Source organism: Aphelocoma coerulescens, chromosome 8 (genome assembly GCF_041296385.1).
Source record: "Aphelocoma coerulescens isolate FSJ_1873_10779 chromosome 8, UR_Acoe_1.0, whole genome shotgun sequence".
Lineage (NCBI taxonomy): Eukaryota > Metazoa > Chordata > Aves > Passeriformes > Corvidae > Aphelocoma > Aphelocoma coerulescens.
The window spans coordinates 13,859,311-13,874,269 of NC_091022.1; the positions used below are offsets into that span (position 1 = coordinate 13,859,311).

Here is a 14,959-nt window from a genome sequence, read left to right on the forward strand (position 1 = left end):
TAGAAGTAGTAAATATGATAGTCTCTGTATATCGTGCTTTACACTAAGACTTTCTTTCAAGCTATGGTATGCTACTTGCCCATTTCACAGCAGTCTTCATGATAGCTACTTCAGTTATGTAGCAGTAGAGCAAGACTCTAAAGTGCTTAGCTACAGCAATATTAAATGAGTACTGTTTCTTCTACTGCATGTGTATATGCAAAGGAGCAGTTTATCTTTCCTGTGAGAAGAGTAAGGGTTAGCCTATCGGGTTTTGCTTTGGTTAAATGCTGCTTTTCTGTGCCTCTCCAGTAACAGTACTTGCATAGGAAACCTGAACTTTTCCATCTTTCTGTGGCTTAAATCATTTGAAAGGAAAAAGAAAACTTAAACTTAGCATTGTTACAACAATCAGAGCTGTCACTTCACACAGAAAACAGGGAATTCCTTGTTTGCATCAGTAATTTTGAAGATTTGACCTTGACTATTGGATGACCAAGATAGCTTAGTAAGATGAAGTCCAAAATTAAAAAAAGGGAATTTCCTTAATTTTGTACCTATACATTGCTTTACCATTTCTGTCTTTGCTTTTTATAAGTAAAAGATAAAATGCATTTGCCAGTAGTACTGAGGAGTTTTTTCTTTTGTTTGCAGTAAAAGGGTACCAGGATAAAACAGCAACTTTCTAAGCTCCAGTTTTATATTGGATGGGAATGTAGCTTGTCTAGGAAACCCCTTAGGTGCATCTTGGCCTCTGTTGACTTTTTTTCCAAAGAGACTAGGCTTCTGACATGACCTGAAGGTTCTTCTATAGGGAAACTTTCTATGGGAGAACCTCTTCATTGATTATTTGGTTTTGGGTTTTGAAGAATCAGGATCTTGAGGAGGATTTGGAACTTCCAAGAGGAAATGGACTGGGGTTTTTTGCATAATCCAGGGCCTCTGCATTATTTTTACCTTTAGATATTTCCAGGGTTATGTTTGCTGTATCATCCTTTGTCTGTTCAGAAGCGTGCAATCCCTAAGTAGCATTAAGCATTAGGGATTTTGTCTCAACCTGATTAAGAAAGCTCCTAACAATTCACGTGTTATTGGAATCAGTGGACTAGAGGAGGAAAACAGTGGCCACCTTTTTTCATGTGCTTGAGAAGTGGGGAGGAGAAACACACTCCAGGAAACTGGAGTTGGAGAAAAAAGCCCGAATTGGTAAAATTTCCCAACCAGCAGTTAGGTTGTAATGAGTGTGCAGACTGATCCTCTCTCACCCAGAGACTTTGTTGCATGTGAGATGTGCTCATCTTGTGATTTGAAGCAAGTAGCTGTCCTAATCAGTTGGCCACTTCTGCAACACCTGGCTCTTGTATTGTTGAGTGGCCAGGCTCAGAACCGATGCAGCAAGGCCTTTAGAGGGTAGTAACCTGAATGTTCCTGTGTAGGAAAGAGGGAGGGAGGAGCAAGAAGGATGAATTACTATAAGAGAAACAATCTCATTGCTTAATTTTAATAGGAAGCTGGACATTTGTAAAATGCTGAAAAATTAGAGAAGTTTTGCAGTTATTTCACCAGGTTCTTAGGTTTTAGCTTTTGGCTTAAGTAATTGCAAGCTTGGTGGGGGCTCCTGTTTTGGCAGGAAAATGGCTTTATATGATGGCAAGCCTTCAATAAGGCAAACATTATACTTTAAGGAGTCCTTGTGCTCCAGTTCTGGGATATGTACTCCAGAAAATGATTGCAGTTATTAAATGATGCCTCTGTTGTCAAGTTACCAAACCAATGACTGAATAAGGTGGCAAGCAAGAAACATCGTGCCCTGATGGGAAGTGAATGGCAGTACAAAACTACTGCTCTGTAGGGAAAAAGTACCAGGCATGTGGACTAAAGTATAAGTAATGCATTTTATCTTTGAAAGATGGTATCTTGGCCTGATAGATTGACTGATGTTAATATGGACCTTAACAAATTAGGGAGATGGACGATCACCAACTGCACGAAGTTTAACAAGGGCAAGTGCCAGATTCTGCGCCTGGGATGGGGCAACCCTGGGTGTATGGGCAGACTGGGGAATGAGAGGCTGAGAGCAACACTGCAGAAAGGCACCTCAGCCTACTCTGTGATTCTGTGGAGGTTATCAATTCAGTTAAAAGTCTGCTAGGTTATAGTATTCCTTCATTGAATGGCACCATCTCATAATTCAGGATGGCAAATCTGTTTCATTTTTCTCTGGCACAAGGGTCGAGTGCTTAGTAAGAAGTGGTGTTGGCATTCCGAAGTGCTGGTTCAGGCTTGAACTGACTGATGGCACCTTCATGTGGCATCCCATGGAACTGCAGTTGGAAACGACTTGTTACTAAGGGGTGTGGGCTGCATTTCTTTCACCATTAAATTCCCTGGAAGAATTTACAGTAACTATTTGCATGGCAGAGTATACCCGTGGGCTAGGCTTTCTAAGGGGAAGCCCATTCCTCTGATACAGTACAACAAGTGCCTCAGATATTATACTGCAACAAAGTACAGGTAGGAAGAAATGGTTCTAGAGTCTAATCTACAGAGAAAACAGATACCAGAAACTTATGCTACTGCTTCCAGGTGGCATCATGATGGTGTTTTTGAAGTAGAGTATTTAAATGTTCATCTAGTATATTCTGGGGTTTTGCTGCTTGGTTTGAGAAGCGTAATGATAGCAAGTCTCCATGGGATGAGGGGGAAGAATAATTTAAGGTATCAGGTATCATCTAAGTATTTGATTAAAACAAAACACAATTAAATGTTAATTAATACCATACCTGCCTTTTGTTCCTCTGATTTCCACCTCCATTGTAAATGACTGTCTCTCTAACTGGCTTAAGCTTCAGAGACATTCCAGTTTCTTACTGTGTTTAAATGCTTTGCTCAAACATCTAGAGGTAAAAGAGATGGAAGTAAAATGATACTGGATTAATTGTTATCAGTGACTCCTTGACTTTTCTTACGTTGATCTTCAGCTTTTGCCAAATAAAATTCTTTATTCAGATGGTGACTTGGTATGCCATTTCATCCCCATTCCCTATCTATACCCTGCCTATTTCCCATGTTCCACTTACATTTACTTAAAATTGTGGTCTTAACGTGAAAATCCTTTGGGTGAATCAGGATCAAGTGTCACTAATTCAAGTATAAAAATGGCCTTTTATAGAAAAAGTAATGAGGGTGCATAGGATTAAATCCTTCTGCTTAAACATGTCAGAAACTGTATTTAGGTCTAGGGATGTAAATTGAAGAAAGATTTTGTAGATCAGAGCTCATCGACTTTAGTACAGAGCCTTGTATTATCTTTCAAAGAACTCTTTTGATTTGTAGCTTGTAAAGCACATTTTTAACTTAGCCCAAATAAAGAAGGGATAATTACCTTATTCAGTTTAGAGGTATAAAATGGAGAAGGATTATGTTACATGCATTGTTTTAACTTTCAGCCTCACATGTCAACCACAATGGTTTATCAGCAAAGTCGATGGCTGGTTTATACTGCCTCTATGGTAGTAGGGAAATAACTTGGGAATTGCCAGTGGTTTTCTGTATGGGTAGTAATGCTGGTGCAGCAGTGACCAAAAGTGCCTTTCCTTTGATTGTGTTTGGATTCTGAGAAATATCTTGTTTCTGCAGCATAGACAAACAGTGGCAGTATCAGAGTCTTAAACTCGGGTACTTCTACCCCCACTCCACCATATTAAGAGAAGCACTGGATTCTCAATGGTAATCAGTGATGAAGAAATAGTCAAAGATTGTGCCATCTTTAACTTGGTGGCTGAGAGAAGCTGAATAGTTTCATTTTGTAGAAATACAGTTACTTCCTGGATAGACTCAAATGTGTTTTATCCTTAAACCCACCAAAATACTAATTTGTCTTGTGGATAAATTTGTAAATTGATTTTCATGTACTTTTCCTACACTGATGTTTGAATTAATTTAATCACATAGAAAAGTAGAAGTGGATATATGACTTCATATTGATGTACTTCAAATGAATTGTAATACATCTTATCATAAAACATGGCTGTACTTGTTCAGTTCTTTAGATGAACTGTGTATTCAGTTATCTTTCAGATACTTTGCTCACAATGGTTTTTAAAAAAGTATTCTGTATTACAGTAACTATCCCATTCCATATTTTTCCACAAGACTTTAAAAAGTATTTTTCCAAAATAATTTTAATATCATAAGTTTTACTCTTCATCATATATTTAAGTGAAAGAATGCTCTACATTTGATGGAGTAAGATAGGGTGGGGGTGTTTGATTCATGTGTTAGTGCCACTGTGTGGGCAGAGATGTTAGGAAGCTTTCTATATGACTTTCCTAGTAGCTACATTCACTCCAGTGTTTTTAGAGCTCCAGTTTTAACTTCTTGTTTGTCCTAACTCACACTTGTCCTTAGAACATTTTTATTTCATCTCTATGAAAAACTGTATGGAGGGTTTTCTTTTAAAAATAACTATTGACCATATCTGGCAGACTTATCTAAGAGAAGATGAGGAATTCTGAAGTTAAACCCTGCTTTACTGCTGCTGCAGTTTTCTCTTGGTTTAGTTAAATTCTGTCCAATCTGCAAATTAAATTCTAGTAGTTGAACAGCTTGGTCTTTTTCCCAGCTAATTAGCTTCTGTAATTACATCATAATGTTTTGCGCTGAACTGAATCTTAACCAACACTTGTGTTGTTACTTGATGTTGTAAAGTAGATGATACTGAAATAGCATTGGTGTGGCAGGAAGGCTGCTTGTCTTAGTGATCAAACTAATGTGATTGTCTCTTTTTGCACTGGTCTTGGCTTTCTTGTTTAAGAGAATGTGGGGAGGATGATATCAGTGATGTTATAAGCACTAAAAAGATAAAGCACTCGGAATTTGGTTTTGTGTCTGCACAGAAGGGGTGAAGCCAGAAGGCACCTCTGCAGATAAGTAATGCAACCTGTGGGCTCAAAGCAAGGCTGACAAGCGCAGGTTGTTCAGATCCTTGAACAATTTGGTTGTGACTTTACAACCTCTCTGTGCAAGTGCTCCCCAGTGTTTGACTGCTCTCAAAGTGGAAATTTTCTTTTTATGTTCAACTGGAAACATAAACCCTTTGCCACGGGGAAGAAAGCTTGATAGGTACTGCCATCTATTCTATCTTGTAATTTCAGTAAGTTCTGGACATACAGTCTTTGAATTACAATTCAAAGACTGTAAGTCCAGAACAACTTTTTCCTTTGTGATTCCCCAAATAGAACGCATTCAGATGCCAATGGCTTGTTTTGTTTGTCAGTAGGCAAGAAGCTTCCTGTCTCTTTTATCAAAAAGACTTATGGCAGATCACGTTAAAGCAGTTTTAAGGTAGTAGTCCATTCTCACTGTAATTCATAACATGTGCTTCAACAAATTTGCATAGACCATCAAGATTAAGATTTTTATGCACAAAAGGAGAATTACTGGAGGACACGACATTTGCAGCTTAAATTTTGACCAGTTTTGCACAATTGATGGAGAGGGAGCTCTAGAAGAGGTTGCTGTAAGTTGCTTGCATAAAGGCTTCTGTTACTTGTAAAGGTGCCTATATAGAGGGTTTGCTAGGAAGAGCACTGTGAATCACTGCAAGGAAGGAATGCCTGTTGTGCAGTAATTTTCCTGTACAGACTACTGCTACTAGCTCTTACCTTAAGGCCAGAGAGCGTTGCTTCAAATACAATGCAGTTTAAAAATGTAGAAGAGAGAAACAAGAACAATGAGAAGTTGATACTTAGAACAGGAAATAAATAATAAATTGGAAGAACATCCCAGAGGTGAGGGGAGGAAAAAAGGAAACATAATTAGATGTAAAGTGTGTATGTAACATCTAATCTCTGGAATAGCAAAGAAAGGGGTATAAAGAAATGAGCTTAAATTTCAGACTGAGATCAAGACTAGATGTTATTAAATAAATTTTATCACCCGTAAGAAATTCTGTTTAGCTTATTCTTGAGAGTATGTAATGACATATTCTTATCTTAAGCAGTTGTAGAATCTTTAGGATGATATCAGCATGGTTTAAATGTATATAATGTCTTCAAGTTCTTCAGTCTGTGGTTTTGGCCAAAGCCAGAGTGGATGTCACAGGATGAAGAAAAAAAATCTGTAGTTAATGTGTGTATATAATGGGAAAAATAGTTACTGGAATATCTTAAACTGAAGCTATGAGTAAGTTTAAATTAATTGTTCCTATTGTCCTTTTAAATTAATCAAGAAAGGACTTACCTGTTGTTCCATGTGTATTGGCTACTCAGTATCCTTTATTTCCAGCTTTAATTATCAACGACATGCATGTTGAAATTTGCTTAGCTTTTTTGTATTAATAACACTGGGTTTTGGTTTTTTTCCCCAGTTTCTACGGAGATTTTGGACCTTTAAATTTGGCAATGTTATACAGATACTGCTGTAAACTAAATAAGAAATTAAAGGTAAGCTTCATTTAAAAACAATGTTCCTATATTTTTGTATTTTCAAATTGAAATAAAATTTGCCAGTTTGAAAGTGGTTGTTAGGTGCTTATTAGCTAGATGGTTATTGCTAAGGATTATTGTTAAGGATGTTCTTTGTTCCAAGTTTGTTTCCCTCTGAAGAGTGGAAGAAAATAATATGCTCTCATTTTGGCTTAGGAGGTGAGGCAGGTGACTGAAGGCTTTGTTCATCTTTTTGCATAACCTTAGCACCTTCAAGACAATAGTAACAAAAGCCTCTGCTCGTGTCACAGGTTTTCAGCTAATGAAGTGTGTATACTGGTCTGAATAACTGAAAAAGCAGGTACTCAAGGAAGAAAACATGGGTCCTGAAATCACACTTTTTAAAGTAAGCCTCAGTGGAAAGGAGGGTGAGGGGCAGAGCAAGAGAGAGAAGGCCTTGGTACTATGAGAGCATTGCTAGGCAGTAGGTAAAACATGGGTGTGTTATCAACACAGTTTTGGTCACAAATCTAAACCACAGCTGATGTGGCTAAACCCCAGCTCCATCTCAGCCAGACCCACTGAATGTTATGTACAGCTGCAGACTTAACCTTCTCCAAATACCTGTGAAGTGATTTTCAGCATGTATAGAAAATCCATCAACTGCAAGAGTCGAAAGATGTTTTAATTCCAAAATGCTAATTAATGTAACTTGTGGGCAAATAGTGAGGAAACCCTTCACTAAATATTACAGATTTAAAATATTAGACCTGTTACTGAAAGAAGGGGAAAATAGGACAACAGATGTGATTGCTTTGGCCACTGTTAAGGGGGTCCCTTTATGGAAAATGACATTATGTCTGGGGCACAAATAAAACCCTTAGTTAAGTTGATTCATGCTATCTACTGCTTTCAGGGGCATGCTGAATTCCATGTGTTCTTAAGAGGAGGTTCTGCAAACTGAGGGACTTGTAGAGTTGCTACAAATTTCTTGGAAAAAAAAAAGAAGTGCTTCTAGTGAAAATTTACATTGCTTCTTACTTTAAAAAAATATTTATAAAGATAAAAAGTTAAACTCTGCTATTTGCTATTTTGAATGCCTGTGCTCACATTGGGAAAACATTGGATTTGCCATTTGATAACATCAGAGACCTTATAAATACATTATCACCCTATTCTGCAGTGCCACTGTCCCATTCAAATGCATGACCAATGATTCTTACTCAGTAGGAATCTATTTTTTCTCACCGTAATTCTGCTGTTTGTGACCTTATATTTGAGTTATTAAAAACTGGAGAATGTTTGCTCTGTGAAGCAGTTACTCCAGAGAAGAACCAATAATAAACCTACTATTCTAACTCCGCTGTGCCCATGGGAACTAGAGATATCAGTTGTCTTTTCCAGATTCAGATTGAGACTGTGATCAGTTTGGAACCTTAATATAGTCTCATGTATTACTGTATGCCTTCAGTCTTCAACCTAGGTACCAAGAATTTCACCCAGAAAAGAAGTATGCAACTAATAAATATCTTGGGGTTTTTTTTAATGGTTCAGTATTAAACAGGAATGTGTCTGCAGTCTTTATTTTTGTTGTTGAGACCATCATCTTGCTCATTGAATGAGGCAAGCTAATTGTCAGAAGTGGCTTGTAAGCATGATGGTGAAGATTGGATGTTATGATGGCAAAAATAAGGGAGCTAAATTGGAACTGAACTGTTAACCCCAGTATTTGCAGGTTTGGTTCAGCAAACTGTAATGTCATTTTAATGTAACTTCTCTATTTTTTGAAAAGAGTGAATGTACTTGTGCTGCTGGGTACAGCTGGCCAGGACTGGGACAGAGAAGTCTCCACTGGGAGGAAGTGCAGTTTGTTGCTGCTGGCTTGCCAGAGGCTAATTCCAAATAGGTTAAATTAAACTCCTAATGCATGAAAGAGAAGGGTAACCTGATAGTGCAACTACTTGAAAGTAATACCTGGAATCAAACAGCTAAAGCTTGGAATACTGCCAGAGTGGTATAGAAACTTATGTATGAATAGACTCCTGTCTGGCTGATTGGCACTGCTCCTGGGGTAGGCCAGCACTGCTAATGTAAGCTTCTGGTAGTTAAAATATGTGCCACACTCTGTCCTAATTTAGATACCATCTGCAGTGGGTAAGTAGGCTTGTAAGATGGAGTCCCTGGGCTGAAGCCTGCCTCTGCATGCGTATTTACATGCCTCAGAGGAGTGCATCTGCTGGGGACTGTAGGCCTAGCTTCAGTGGCTGCTGCTCAGCTTCCCCAGGCCAGAATTACAAAGTCACCATTTCTGCACCTCATCTTGTGTCTGTCCCCAAGAGGAGTTCTGGGGCCTGAACCAGTGTGTTCACAAGTTCATGACCTGTGACTTGTCTGCCCTGCAGCAGCAAAAGTATGGTAATTGTCATGTGGCACCAGGTGATGTGTAAGCAGCCTGGGATGAGCATTTCAGAGGTGGAAAGTACAGATTGGACTAAGGACAGAGAGAGAGTCCTATTGGGCAACTGCTGCTTGCACACCCTTGCTGAAAGGGTGCCCTGTGACCAGCAGCAGGATTTGTTTCATCCTAGGAAGTAAAAGGCACTGCAGATTATCATGGGATGGTTGCTATTACCATACTGCAATACATCTGGGACCCTGAAGCAATCATAGTGCTTAAGCCCAGGTGATTTGGTATACTTGGTTGGGTAAGCACTTAATGTACTTAAGAAAAGAGTCTTGAAATATGGCACAAAAAGAAATTATTCACAAACATGATGGTTTTGATGTGGATATGGTGTCTCAAAAGGAATTTAAGACTTCTTTAGTTTTGAAACTTCTATGGATAGGAGCAGGAGAAATGAAAGTATAAGATCTCATTAAAACTTGCAAGCCCCACAAACTTCCTTTTAAGTCTTTCAGCTATGCCTGTTTCTGTTTTGGGAGAGAAGCTCAACATGGAGGCAGTGTTCTGCTTTCCCGTCTCCTTTCTTGGGGGACTGGTGAGGAAGAAGGATACCAGTTTAAAATGTGCTAATAGCAGACCAAGATTTTAAAATAAACTGTTGTAACTTTATGCTGACTGATTTTTTTAAATAGTAAATAATTCCATTCTGGAGAGGTGGAGAATTTATTCAGATATCCATTTGCTGAGAAAGTTTGAGGCAAAGTCTTGGCTATGCCTTACAGGAAAACCTTTCTGACCTTGTTGTGTTTGTAATTTTTCAATTGCTGGTTGCTGTGAAGATGATTTTCACTATCCAAGTCAACAGCAAGCAAAAAATGCTTGTCTGTGCTGTCTTCCTACTTGTTATTTGAATTCTGTTCAGGAAAAAAAAACCACTTGACTAAGCAACTGGGCTTCATTTATGAAAGAAAAATTTTTTTCTTGTTTTAAGTAAGTCTGATTTCATAAAAACTGCTTTTAAAGAACTCTTGTGTTTTATCTGTGCATAGCCTTACACAGTCTCAATAAATTAAGGAGCAGAAGTAATCAGGGAGTGCTGCTGATAAAAATGATACAAGTATTGAGGATCAATGGCAGGAGAGAAAAGGTACTTGACAGGCTTATAAACTATGGAGTTAACATTTTTTGTATGCTGTGCTAACTGTATTGCTGCTGAATCGTAGAGGGGTTCAGCTACTTGTTTTGTTTTAACATAAATAAACTGCTGGGCATACGCATGGAACTATAGTAATTGCAAAGCATCTCCTTTAGGACAGCCTAGCTTTTGAGGCAGGGTTACATGCATGTGTTTAAATTAATTATTTTCTATTGAGTTCGTCAGTCTTGTATTCACTGATGTTTACATGTATATATTACCTATATATACACACCTGTATATATATATAAAAGTAGAATTTGCTTAGATCTAGGCTTATTAAACACATTGAAGTAATTTCTTGCTTGAACAGTACAACTGTGTTAAACCATGCCATTATATAAAATGCTGTCAAATATATGGTAATTTTACACAGCTATCAATCCAGTAATTGTCCACGGCACTTTCTAATCCTGTCATCAATTTCTCTGCAAATAAATCTATTTTGAGATTTACAAGGAACTTTTAAAAAAGAAAAGTGTAATCTTACAGTGAAAGTAAATGTTCTGTAACCCTCTCATACACTTCATGAATTAGTTTTATCACCTAAAGCAAAAACTGCTACACTTTCTGTGTAACCTCTGCTTTTAATTCACAAGATTGTCTTTCCTCTGGGCTATATCTTGGCAGATACTGTTGTGTTATACTGTTAAAATTTTATCTTTTAATGATGTGTGAAACTGATAAAATTTTCTTACTGGTAAAGGATATTTTTGTGCTTTATAGCGTGTGCACCTCAGTTTTATTGTGGAAAAAAAAAAGTTTATTGGCAACTAAGTTATCTGCAACTATAGTTATTCCCTAGAAGACCTGTATTGAAAAAGTCCGTTTTGAAACATTCCTGGCTCTTCAGAGCTGTGCAGTGCCTAAGGGAACTAAAGCCCTAATCCATTCAGGTGGAGCTCTGGAGCTGTAAAAACAGTCACCTCTCAGAGCTGTTGTGAAAGCTTGTCATTGGACCTGGCCACAGGAGTAGATGTAGTTTATGAAATATGGTCAGAAAATCAGTATTTTTAAAAATAGATCCAATTGCTTAGTTTTGATAACGAAAGTTTACTGAGTTGGCAAACTGCACGTTAATGTTAACAGATGCATTGCATTGACGCTTCAGCAAACACCTACTGTAAAACTTAATTTTCTGATACTAGTGTGTAAATAAAAGCAGTGATCTGTTTTATAGGCTTCTGAAAAGTTAAATTGTGCTGCTGTTTTCCACTGCTTTCTATGCTATTAGGCATTAATGTCAGTTTTCAATTTTGTGTTAAAGCTGTAGTCAGGATTCAAAACACATTTAAGTATTTCATATAACGAGGATTAAACCCTTACATTTTGAAAATTATGCACTAAAACTGATACATTGTTTTCATCTAAATATTCTGGAAACTTCAGGTTATGGCTGCTTTGGGTACAAAAGTGTCTCAAAATTGGAATGACTTGATATACCCATATGATTAAAAAATCCATTCTATAAAATAAGAAATATGGTCTTATTACATAGAACTTCTCACTAGCTAGCTTTGCAGTTTAAAATAGTGTTTTAGGTGAACTGTAAACTGCTGCAAAGAACTTTGCTTTAAAATAAGTAGTAGTCAATAAGTTATAATTGAAGTTCTGTCACTGTTGCATAACTACTGTAATCTTATCCCACCTACACATCATGGGTGGAATTGCAGTTAGAGAACACTAAAATTAAAAAATTGAGGAGGGGGAAGAAGGGAGGAATCTTAAAGTACTGGGATTCATTTTGTCAAGTTTTAATAGTAATTGAATGCTTCACTAATTAAGTAACGACTTGTCCTTTGTATGTTTGCATATATACTTAGAGATGTTGCTGTTGGCCTCAAGATACAACCTCTTCCAATCAACAGCAACCATCTATTTCAGGAATTAACAGTCCTATTTAGATACACTCTACACTCAGTTGCATTAACTCTCACTCCTTCCACCTCTGGAAGTTGTGGCTTGTAAGACCAGACTGGAAGATGCAGTTAGAACTGTGACTAAGGGTGCTGTTTCTGTGGGGGGTGGGAGTAAGAAACTCACTGTTGTACCTACATCAGTTTTCTCCTGAGTTGATTGGCTATTTGATACTTTTTTTCTGTAAAATTTGATAAAACTGATCTAAAATTTGCAACAAGTTTTGAGCTGAGAGCGACATTGACAGATTTCTGGAAGTGAAATACAGTTGGCACTACAAATGAAAGAAACACTGTTCTGAAGCAGTTACCTTATCTCCCCTCCCCAAGTGTCAACAGTGTCAAGAGTTAGAAACCTGAAGTTGGGTAATAGCAGCGGTATTAGGACATTTTATAGAATGTGCAACTTTTAAAACTAGAAAAATGCTTCAAATATTTAGAAACAGAATCTAGTATGTCTGTTGATTACTTCCTCAAAACTGTAGGAGTACTGTAAAAATCGGTCAGGAAAAATGTGCAGTTGTGCAGCAGAATGGAAGTGTGGCAATTTGTGAAGTTTTAAAAATTGTTGATGTGGTAAATTGTCCAACTTGCCATTTTTAACTGACAATATTGTCTCTCTCTGGCTTTAAATAGTTTTGCTGCAGCTTGTCATTATTGTTCTTTTCTGGTGCTTGTTGATTTTGTTTTCAATGAGAGGTTTGTCCACAGGATTCTGACAGAGGCTTCTTTTCTTCCTAAAGAAACAAGAATTGCGAGTGTTACTAGTTTTGTCTTTGCCTAGCCTTTTCTTCAGGCTTTTCTCTTATGCAATCTTCTCTTTTTCTTACTTTTTAAATGAATTCTTGCTGTTGAAGCTTTCTAAAGATGTCTGTCACCCCATTTTAAAATAGTATAGATGGAAGTGTTTAACTTAAAAAATGCCTTTAAGGTTGATTGCTTGAGTTTTTCTTCTGTCTTCTCCACAGAATTGTGTGCTAAAGAGATTTAACATACAGGAGGATGTTTTAGTTTGAAAATGTCAATGTCTTTAATCAGTGTTCATAAGCTAATGTTTCAAATATCTAAACTTGGGGGAAAAAATCCAGTTTTTTATACTGAAGATTTTGGTTCAGCTCCCCATTGTAGCATGTTTTTGTACAGCTAACCAAGAGATCTGCCTGGAAACAGTGGCTATTTCCTTGCACTCTTAATTATCTGGGATATAAGAAGACTGTTCAGAGTATCAGTAATTTTTTCTCCTTTAATTTTAAGAATCTCTTTTATAAGAATTTTTTCTGACCTATTTTGCAGTTTTGTAAAAGTGGTTTGGCTAAAGTATTCTTAAAGTGTATTCTTTTCTTAGTAAATATGCTGTTTTGTTTGTTTACTTTCTTTTAAACAGTATTTCAGTCTATCAAGAAAGAAGATCGTGTACTACACCAGTTTTGACCAGCGGAAGCGAGCGAATGCAGCTTTTCTAATAGGTGCATATGCTGTAAGTATTTTTGATCCCATGGATACTTTAACCTTCCTTAAGAGACTTCTGCTTTGTGTGAAATGGCTTCTCTAGGGGTGCCCCTTTAGGGAGGTGGGCAGATGGTCATTTCATTTGTCTCTAAGTTGTCTTTGAAAACTCTGCGGTATGAGTTTTAGGGAAACCCTGTCTTCGTCCCTTAACTCCTTTTATTTTACTGCACAGGGAATGGCTTTGGCAGATCCTCTGCATGTTTTTCCATAGAATACCATTTTCCTGAATGTGGAAAATCCAAATCACAAACTGACCTCTAATTGACCATATTAGAATCAATTGCTTTTCATGTCATTAGTGAGATTCAGAGTGAGAAGGAGAAAAGATTTTTCTCACAGCCTTCTGAAAGCTATTAGACCAGAGGCATAGTGATTATTGAATTGATTTCTTTTCTCATTTAATTTTCATAGCCTCCCCAGAATAATAGCGTGCCACAACTCTACCAGTGTTTGAGAGTTAATTGAGGAGGTTTGGTTTATTTGTCCTGGTTCCCGTTCGTTTTCCTTATAGGTAGCAGATAGACTGGACATATTTCTTTCTCATGATTCCTTTGAGTGTGTATTTTGTTAGTAATACTTTTATTAGATTTCTGTAATGCCAGTAAGAGAGAAAAGCTGTTAAGTTCTTAAGTTTGTAGTTCTAATGGCAGCAAATGACCAGATAACAGCAAACTACTAGGGCATGTCCAGTTATTTGCTTGCATGAGTGTTTTTTCCTAATTTAAAAATCTAAATTACACATCTCAGTCCTACCTGAAACATGAAGGGTTTGTTTGCTGGTAATCTAAGCAGCTCTAGAGGGGATCTGCTCCATATACTTCTGATTTGTAAATGGCAGGTGCAGGTGGGAAAAAAATGAATCTAAATTGCACTTGAAATACTGTGGATAAGTGTTAAGGTGGACTTGGAAAATACTGATTCCCTTTTTGTTTTGTAAGCTTCCTAGGAAATATGATAGGAGTTTTCTTGACAGCGGGTATGTGTGGCCAGTATTGCTACATGTCATGTGCTTGCAGAGTGCCCTAACTGTGGGGAACTTTCAACCACATCATCACTCAGGAGGCTGAGAACATAAAAATGAAAACATCAGAGGAAAAAAAAAAATTTAAATGTTCAGTATTTATTGAATCTGGGTTTTACAAGTAGCGGTGCCATATGGTAAGATTTACAGTAGTGACAGTGGGGCAAGGGAAGAAGATCTTGTCCCTTGTAAAAAAACTCTTGTAAGAGAATAGTTACTGTCTATAAAGTATTTTTTTTTTTCAAGCTTTTACTCACATTGCTTTTTAAATACTAGTTCACTTTATCCAAACTATTCACAAGGGGCTTTTTGGGTTGTTGGGATTTTTTTTTGTGTATGTTGCAGAAAGAAAGCACTCCAAAGATTTATTAGATTAAAAACAAAGCTGAGTTTTGGTTGCTGACTCTTCATTGATACAGATGAGTCAGAAAATGTCTCCTTGATTTTTTTCTTCATGGAATTCAATACTTTTTAGGTGCTGAAGATGTACTGTGATGTTTTCCTCTT

The 14,959-nt window shown here is 37.2% G+C and overlaps 1 protein-coding gene across 2 annotated transcripts in view; it reads left to right on the forward strand.

Moving 5' to 3' along the window:
- Positions 1-14,959, forward strand: part of CDC14A (cell division cycle 14A) — a 54,321-nt gene that overhangs the window by 4,703 nt on the left and 34,659 nt on the right. For both annotated transcript variants that reach the window (XM_069022562.1, XM_069022561.1), the window contains exons 3-4: positions 6,350-6,425; positions 13,307-13,399. In XM_069022562.1, the coding sequence (XP_068878663.1) occupies positions 6,350-6,425; positions 13,307-13,399 (169 nt within the window). The remainder of the gene's footprint in view (positions 1-6,349; positions 6,426-13,306; positions 13,400-14,959) is intronic.